This window comes from Oryzias melastigma, linkage group LG1 (assembly GCF_002922805.2).
Source record: "Oryzias melastigma strain HK-1 linkage group LG1, ASM292280v2, whole genome shotgun sequence".
In the NCBI taxonomy this organism is placed as follows: Eukaryota; Metazoa; Chordata; class Actinopteri; order Beloniformes; family Adrianichthyidae; genus Oryzias; species Oryzias melastigma.
In genome coordinates, this window is record NC_050512.1 from 16,105,997 (window position 1) to 16,114,999 (window position 9,003).

The following is a 9,003-nucleotide window of genomic DNA, read 5'->3' on the forward strand; positions in this document are numbered from 1 at the left end:
CTTATGAAAGAACATGGATGCTCTCGCTTAATTTGCTATGCATACATATGTGCTTCGTTCCCCCCCCCAAATCATTTTAGTTGCTTATCTCATCATTTAACATTTTTATTGTATTTTATGACCTAAAATACTTTTTTTTTGCGTGATAATTGGCTGTGTGACAACAAAAAGAAAAGTGCAGCTGTAGTTTTTGTCGTTGGTGGCGCGCGGGGGTTGCTATTGAATTAAAGCTAGCGGTAAAATCATAGTTTGCTATTGCTAAGCTTTATAGCCGGGTCTCAAATGCCTAATATGGAGTTTTAAAGTAGCCTGAGGCGTACAGAAGGGAGTAAAGTGGTACATTTTTAGGAAAATTTGGCATGTTGTTGTTGCTCTGAATGCCCGCGCATGCGCACCGAAGGGGGCGCGTACACACTTCTCTTTTGTTGATGTTGTCCTTTTAGGGGGAAAAAACTTCTAAGCGACCAGAAATCGAACCTTTCAACTATATGTTTTTATAGTTTTGTGTTTGTTTTTTGCAGCGTTTGCACAGAAAGCAACCCATCTTTTTTTTTTTTTTAATAGGATATTAATAAGATATTGCGGGTTATGGCGTGGACTAAAACACGCGGGTTCATCCTTCAGATATGCATGAAAGCAACGTGGACCGCACGCCTGTATGCCCCCCCACCACTCCCCCGCTTGAATTTGTGGCGCAAAAAACCTACCTTCATTAGAGCTCTGCGGTTGCAGCAAAAGGACACTTAATTGCGTGACACGTGGAGCCCCCTAGCGGCTACATTAGAAATCGCAGTTTCACTGTTTTTTTCTCTCATTTGTGTTTATGCAAAAACTTGGAAGAAAAAGCTGCTCCCAAGCTGCAAAAGTTTCATTATTTGCATGAAAACTTGGATTGTAATCCTAATATGCATAGTTTTGACATTTCTCCTTCTTATTACTGTGTAGTGAATAAATAATTCGTATTAAAATGTAGTTCAGTGTTTCACTGCATGATGGGACTATGACAAGCTGGTTAAAAGAGATGTCTTCAAGGTGACTTTCAGGCATCAAAGGAGTCAAAGAACAAATTGTAGCTACATATATTAAGGGTTTTTTGAGGGAATTAAATTAATAATCGGCCTGTGGATGGATGGGAGTGTTTTAGGGGGTCGTACAGCGACCTTGGTGCTAGTCCACTGTAGGACAGTGCTCACCTTTGTAGCCTGGCATGCTCCATTCTGGCATTTTAATTCTTAAAATTTCCTTTCAATTTAGTTTTATAAATAAAATAAGGGAATAAAGCTGTTGATTGAAAAAAACATATTTTTTTGCATCACAAAACACAACAGTATAAGCCTTTGCTGCACAAAAGAAAGAGTCGGCTGTCTGAATGACCTTTCCTCGTGCATAGCAACATGCTTGAACGACCTGGAACATAACCGCCGAGCATCTCGCGCACACTCAGCCTTTTCTGAAATGGCAAGTGTTTTGTTTCATTAATTTGGTTAATCCCGAACCATCAGCGAGCGGTTGATTTAAAAGATTAATTTCAAATGCCACAGAGTCTTACTGGGCCCAGCTACCGTGAGCTAAAGCTTGGGCCTCAAAGGCAGACTTTCAGAGGGATGGAGGGTACCGGAGCTGGAGCTCACGCGCCAGAAGGGAGGGAGGAAGGGGGGGGGCTTGATAAACTGCACGTATCAGGAATTAAAGGTAGACCTCCGGGGGCACCAAAAGTGGAATTTGAGCTAAATCCCTTCCCTACAGGACTCCGTTTACCTCAGATAAGAAAAATATGCATATTTTCTCACTTGTATACTGACACTTTGGGTGTTTGCACAGACAGTTGGTTTCCTTCAGCACTTGTTTTTATTCCCTCCATCTATGCTGTGTGTGCAACAACGGCTCCGTGTATTCTGACACCAGATCCTCTGTGTGTGCTTTTTGTGACGATTCTTACAAAAGATGTCATGCAGAGCTTTTGGCACAGAGTTTTCTACTTTTTATTTAAACAAAGACTTTGGACGAACAACCCAGTTGTTCTTCTGTTTGTGTGTTTTATGTTGTTTTGTCACCACGCAGCATGGAAACAGGAAAAAAAAGTTTCAAAAACAGGCTCATTACAACGCTTCACAACAGGGATCATGAACTGACATTATCCCGCAGAGATCCTGGCTTTATTAATAGCCCAGGGATTGTCAGGGGTGTCTTCGCGGTTATTTTCAACAGACATAATTATTACCAGAGTCTGTAACTAGGAGATGAGGAGAAAGGCAGGAGGTGGGGGCATGTTGTAAAAACAGGAGAAAAGTTTTTATTGGAATACTTTTTGAGGATGTAACATAATGTGTAAAAAGTTATTTAAATTCACTCAAACTGCAGAGTTAATGGTGATTGTGGTTTGCTTTTTTGTAAGATAGAATTTTAAGTTTTACTTTTAAAAACCAAAAAGAATCGAGATTGAGTTTTCTGTCTGCTAGGATTAAAAGAAATGTGCGTATTTGTTTGCATGTCATGGCAGAACCCGCCCCAGCGTACTCGCTACACAGAGAGAGCATGGACCGCGAGGAGGCCCGGCTCTCCCCTCACGCCGGGGGCCGTCTGATCCGCCAGCTCCTGGAGGAGGACAGCAGCCCCATGGTGTCCCCTCGTTTCTACGCCTACGAACAGAGCCAGCAGTACCTGGACGACACAGAAGTGCCTCCCTCGCCGCCAAACGCTCACTCGTTCGTCAGGTAGGAGGATGAAGTTTGTGGGTTTGAGATTATGAGGAACGGGGGGCTTACAGTGCGGTTTGTCCATGTCCAGCCGCAGAAGGAGTTCGTCTCTGGGCTCTGGAGACGATGACCGGGAGGAGCTGACCTCTGCCCAGCTCACAAAGAGAATTCACATACTGAAGAAGAAGATCCAACGGTTTGAGGAGAGGTTTGAGGAGGATCGTAAATACAGGGTAGGTCATCACTAACTGTGATCACAAAGCTCCCAAACTCTTTGAAGATTCAGTCTGTGCAGTCGCCTTCATGTCGAATCGCTTTTTCCTCTCCCTGCAGCCATCCCACAGTGACAAAGTTGCAAACCCGGAGGTGCTCAGATGGGTCAACGAACTAGCCCGGCTCCGTAAAGAGCTAAAAGGTGAGTCCGATGAGCCCTCTTCAGCACGAGAGATGGACTCAAACAAGCTCTAACTCGAGCTGCTTTCACCAGAACAAAAGCTCATGAAACCGGAGGAGGACCTTCTTCCTGTGACACGCCAGCGCAGCAACACACTGCCCAAGAGCTTCGGCTCGCAGCTCGACAGGAAGTCCCAGCAGGAGAAGGCGCAGAAGCCGCCGGTGGAGAGCACCCTGGAGTCTATTGAGAAGAAGCTGCAGGAGAAGAGGGAGGAGGTGAACCGCCCTGAAGACATCAAGGTAAAAACTCCCAGCATGCAAAGGCCTCTACGTCACAGTATTGCAACATCGAATGCACTCGGGTGCCATCAAATGAGTTGACTCAGTTTGTCTGCTGACAGGATATGACACGTGACCAAATCGGATTGGAGAAAGTCGCCCTGCAGAAAGCTCTTCTCTACTACGAGAGCATACACGGCCGACCGGTAAGTCCTCCTCCACATGTAAACAAACCCGTTCTCACGTCACGACTCTCATCTCCTGCCAGCCGCCATCCCTCAGGGGATTATGACCTACAGTGTGTGTCGAGGCAGAAAAAAGTCGGCGTGTTTGCAAACATCCCTCTGTTAACTGAATCAATGGGGTTTAATTTATGAACATTACAATTCAGCCCTTTGCAAAAGATAATCAATATTAACTGTGGGGACCGAGCTGGGCGGCAGCGGCCTTAATCCCCGGGATGCAGATGACCCCTGTGCTCGTTCCTCACACAGTGACCTCCACTGGATTGTGTGTAATGACCTCCATTGTCTAAACAAAGGGCGGCGGGGTTGCAGTGGGGCGCGGTGCTGCAGCTGTCGTTTTCTTTAAAGACCCGCTCCAATGAAAATAGGGTTTTTTAACATGTTCTTGGGAAATATTTCTCATGACAGCAGACAAATAGAAAGGAAATGAAGCTTATAATAACATTTCAGTGCTACTGTTATTCAAATTGTTCTGAATTGTTTGAAATTGTGACGTAAAAGCTACAATCGGCAGGTCATAAGCTACATTCCGATGCATCCACTCGTCATTTTTGTTGCATTGCTAATGTTCGGTCGTGAGAGGCTGTAAGCTAGCAAGAGAGTGTGTATGGTAGGGCATCGCCAATAATTTCAACATTTGAGATCAATCTCTACTTTTATGGATCGATTATTGCTCTCTTAAGCTTAGATCAATTAGTGGATTTTGACAACCCACCCCTAAGGTAAACAGATGGAGGATGAGAAGTGGGGGTAGGCTTACTCCACACCAACAGGCGAATTTCTAATAGACTGTTGCTCTACAGAAACTATGTCCTAGAAAATAACATTTTTTTTCCTAAAAGGAGAATAATCTTAATTGAAAGGCCACTGGAAATGCTTTGAAATAGATCGAATATTATCTATTTTTTATGAAAAAAAAAATGAAAATATGTCACTTAAACTCAGGCTGTTTCTTCTCCTCCCTCAGGTGACCAAAAGCGAGCGGCAGGTCATGAAACCTCTGTACGACAGATACCGGCTGGTGAAGCAGATCCTGTGCAGAGCCACCACCATCCCCGTCATTGTAAGTGTCACAATGTGAAACGGTGACCTTATCGTTTTTGTTTATTGCTTATAATGTGATAAATATGTCTTTCTAGTTATGCTTAGGTTTTTTTTCTTGTATTATGTAAGTCATGATCTGCATTAAGGACTTGTATAATATACAACTCTAATCTTACTATGCAGACAGGACCCACAGCCAGAGATTAGCATGCACATGTGTGCACGGATCAACTTTATTAGGCTAAAGAAAAACTAACAAAAATTCATAGAATACAGTTTTTCTTATTTTATTTTGTTTTTCTATTTTAGCCTATCTTTTTTAAATTGATGCATGGAAAAAAGGAGCAAAATAAGTTTTGAGAAGGTGTTCAAAACACAGAAGGGAAGGAGCCACATGTGGCTTTCTTGTGGTTTTGCTATAAATAAGCCTGGGTGAGCGTCTCAGTGTAGTTAACTCCTCCTTCTTGACCGTCACCACAGGGCTCCCCCTCCAGCAAGCGCAGAGGTCCCCTCCTTCAGCCCATAATTGAGGGTGAAACCGCACTCTTCTTCGATGATATCAAGGTGAAGAGCTGCTGCAGCTTCATCGCCCTGCTGTCCTCCAATCCCTCCTCAACCCCTGATTGACTAGCATTTTCCCCCTTTGCCTCTAATGAGCCTGACTGCTGTCTGTTGATTGGGCAGCCGCCTGTTTCCTGCCACCAACATCTGTCCAGATGTACGAATCAGTAGCTGCTGATTGTTGTGATTCACTTGATTTGCTTATAAATCAACTCAGTTGTTTGATATTTAGGATTACATCTTCACGTCTAAAACGTGCCTCCTTCCATGCACACTAAACCCCCTCTTCTGGTTTCTGCCTCTGCATTAGGTAATGCTGCTAGTTCAAGCTTTCCAGATGTTCAGAATCCTAAATTTACAGGCAGGCGCAGAAACCATGAGTTATTTGTAAGAATAAAAAAAAAAAGCCCCTGTGACTCACCAACTTGGCCAGTCGGATTGAATTTGACTCACTTCTGCTGCAGACTAACACTGTGCAGGCTCCTTCACACTGCAGCGTTTGAGCAGCTCCTCTGTGTGGTTTTGCATCCGATCCCTTCAACCCCCCTCGACTTGTCTGTGCAGGAGGAGGAAGACGGCTCGGAGGACGACGGTGACACCAAGACTCAGTTCAAAATGACGGTGGAGAGCGACCTCAGCATGCTCAGCATCCTGGACCACATGGACGAGGAGGTGGACGGGTTTGTGTCGCCCGTGGATGAGCTGAAGAACACAACAGACATGAGGCTGTCCAACCTGCACTCAGCTACCACGTAAGGGCAAAACATAAAACATACAAGGCAGTTTGGGAGAGGGGGTGTAAATGAGCTGATTCAGTCCTACTACTTTACCATAGAAACATGGTTTTAGCTTTTGATTTATCTAACAACCAAGAAACTGTTGGTAGAGCATTTTTATGGCTTTAACACATTTTTATTGCATTTCATCCTCAAATTTGGACTAAACCCAGGGTTTAAACCAGGACTCTGCAACATTTAGTGCTAAAAGAACCATTTGGTCCAGTGTATTACAGACCAAAACCCAGCTAGAGCCACTCTCACTTTCCTGTGTAGAAAAATACAATTTATTTATATTTCTGTAGCCATCAAGCCATTTATTTATTTATAAAATTTAGATAAAAATACAATAATTCAATTATAATAGTGTTACATTCGTATTGTATAGTAACTTAACAACCTCAAGTACCTTTCAAAATAAAATATATCCTGTCAAATAAAATCCAAATAAAATTTAAGACTCAAGGTACGAATATGAGTTTTAACTTATCCAAATAAATGTAATTAACCCTTTTTCCATCTATTTTTTGAGTTATCTGACATGTTTTGTATTTTGGATGAACAGTAAAGGTTTCAGTTTAATGGTTTAAGTAGTTTAAAAGAAAAAGTACATTTTTACTGATCACTTCAATTTAAAAATCTAAAGATAAATAACAAAACTTAACAACTCTTTTATTTATTCAAGTTGTTATCATTTCTCAATAAACCAAAAGAGCCAAATGTATGTGGCTCAGGTTGCAGACCCCTTGGTTTGAGCGCTGATCTGACACTATTTGAGACGTCTCTTTACTAGATGAATAAGCATAAAGCTGCTAAAGCCTTTAAAGATCTTTGTAGTTTCTTTTAATAGCATCAGTTTTTTGCTGTCTTCTTAAAGGGTTTTTGTGTCAATAGAATCAATTAGTACAAGAAGCTTAAACGCAGATCCTCTCTGTCACAGGCAGGAACTCGTCGAGCAGCTTCAGGAGGCAAGAGAGGAGAAAAAGAGGATCCGCAAGAACCTCAAGGAGTTTGAGGACCAGTTTTTTCGGCAAAACGGAAGGTATGGAGAGGACTTCAATTGTGAACATCTTGATCTTCTTTTGATGTATTATAAGTGTTCCCAGTGGTCTTTTAATTGCATTTATGCATTTTTTTGGCTAAAATTTGGAGGAAAAAATTTTTCCTTTTCTAGGAAATGGTTCATTAGAATGGTGCATTAGAAATTTACTGTAACTCTGAGTTGACACAGAGCAACCTAATCTAATGCAATCTAATGCATTTTGAAAAAGTCTGCTAGCTTAATGCTAACGTTAAAGTTAAAGTCCTATTAGTTGTCTCACATTGTAGTCTGATATTTGTTCTCCATATTTGACCCATCCCCTGGGGGAGGGGTGACCTGCAGGCACAGCCGCGCGAGATTTTAACTCACGACCTTTAATTCAATAAAAAGAAAATTGGAATTAAATCAATTCTGGAAATTATTGGCGATAACCATCCCTATTTCTAATGAACTCCTACTGCTCTACACAAACTATGTCCTACAAAGCTAAAGGATTTTGGCTAAACTCGGCATAATCATAGTTAAAACACCGCAGGGAACACTTGCAATCAGTCAAAACAGAACTGGATTAGATCTTTAAAAAAACTCAGTAATAACTTTTAATAACTTTTTCTCTATTCTTCCAATTTGAATGACAGAACTGCTCAAAAGGAGGATCGCTCGCCGCTTGCAGTGGAGTACCACGAATACAAACACATCAAAGCCAAACTGCGGCTGCTGGAAGTTCTCATCAGCAAAAGAGACGCTACTAAGTTCATCTGAAAAAAGACTCTATAAAGACTGGTGCTCAGTGTCTAGCGATACGATGAAACACATCTTTCTTAAGGAGAGACATCCCTTCATGTCTAGCTGCTCTGGGAGCAGCACACCTGTTACTGCCCACTAGACTTCACCTGAAGTCCTCCGTCGCCTTCAAATGGATGTTCCTTCAAAGCCAGACGCGCACAATGAATCAGTTTTTTATTAAATGAATGATTAACTTATTCCTAACATCTTGAAAGTAACAAATTGTATATTTTTTCTCCTGTTTTAACTGTAGAAATCTCTAAAGAAAAAGAAAGCATAAATAATTTAAAGTATAGTTAAAAAGTTATTGAAGAATTTTGTGCTGAAGTTGTGTATTTATGTATATTTTTTCTAAGGGAGACGTTACTTTTGTGTGTCAGCTTCAACAAATAGCTTTCTGTGCTTCGTCCTGACCGTCGCAATGACCTCCCGTCTCGCCACGACCCCAAAGGCACGACCCGTTCAGTGAAAGGATTGCCTCAGAGCACTTTGGCCTCGTTTGTTCCAAACACGTTTCCAACTCTACTTCATGTCCAATAAGCTATTAGGTCTCTGGTTTGACGCGATGGTAGAGGGGGGGGGTGTAAAATGGCTGCTACACGTGACGCCACGCTTGACCGGTGCATCTGTCATCGCCTTCAGAAATCGATTGCTCATCTGTAAATACTGATCATCTGTTATGTTTACATTTCTGTGAGCGAATACTCGACTTCTTTTCTTTTCTCCAAAGTGGATGATTATCAGTGTGAATTTTTTTCACTTCGTGTAAACACTGGCCAGGCCGAATGAAACCTCGAGTGTGTACATTTTAGTACATAAATTGGATTTTGTACATAATAAATGAAATCCTATTTTTACTGACATTGTTTGCCTTTGTGCTCTTTATTTTTAGGATTTATGTTGGGAAATTGGAGGGATGAAAACTCTCAAAACAAAATTTAAGTTCCATTAGTTGTGAAATCTGTTCTCAGCATTTGACCCATCCCCTGAAGGAGCGGTGAGCTGCAGACACAGCCGCTCTCGGAAATCATCTGATGGTTTAACCCCCCAATCAAGCAGGGAGGCCCTGGGTCCCAAATTTAGAGTCTTTGGTTTGACTCGGCTGGGATTTGAACTCACGACCTTCCAATCTCAGGGCGGACATAAAATGCATAAAATGCAATAAGGTTTTTGTAAAAATC

General features: G+C 42.1%; 1 protein-coding gene and 1 long non-coding RNA gene across 4 annotated transcripts in view; one reads left to right on the forward strand and one right to left on the reverse strand.

The window, feature by feature from the left end:
- The window catches only part of LOC112137417, a 13,755-nt gene extending 7,952 nt beyond the window's left edge, over positions 1 to 5,803 (reverse strand). The window contains exon 1 of one of the 2 annotated variants that reach the window (XR_004948029.1): positions 5,672 to 5,803. This is a non-coding gene — a long non-coding RNA (uncharacterized LOC112137417). Of the gene's footprint in view, positions 1 to 707; positions 1,335 to 5,671 lie in introns of those variants that run through there. The other variant, XR_002917533.2, reaches the window with a different exon arrangement.
- The window catches only part of fam13a (family with sequence similarity 13 member A), a 53,172-nt gene extending 44,487 nt beyond the window's left edge, over positions 1 to 8,685 (forward strand). Inside the window, exons 16-25 of one of the 2 annotated variants that reach the window (XM_036212313.1) lie at positions 2,501 to 2,714; positions 2,788 to 2,929; positions 3,030 to 3,111; positions 3,184 to 3,389; positions 3,491 to 3,574; positions 4,581 to 4,676; positions 5,138 to 5,221; positions 5,783 to 5,970; positions 6,935 to 7,036; positions 7,675 to 8,685. In XM_036212313.1, the coding sequence (XP_036068206.1) occupies positions 2,501 to 2,714; positions 2,788 to 2,929; positions 3,030 to 3,111; positions 3,184 to 3,389; positions 3,491 to 3,574; positions 4,581 to 4,676; positions 5,138 to 5,221; positions 5,783 to 5,970; positions 6,935 to 7,036; positions 7,675 to 7,798 (1,322 nt within the window). In that variant the 3' untranslated portion in view covers positions 7,799 to 8,685. The remainder of the gene's footprint in view (positions 1 to 2,500; positions 2,715 to 2,787; positions 2,930 to 3,029; positions 3,112 to 3,183; positions 3,390 to 3,490; positions 3,575 to 4,580; positions 4,677 to 5,137; positions 5,222 to 5,782; positions 5,971 to 6,934; positions 7,037 to 7,674) is intronic. The other variant, XM_036212315.1, reaches the window with a different exon arrangement.
- The last annotated feature ends 318 nt before the right edge of the window (positions 8,686 to 9,003 follow it).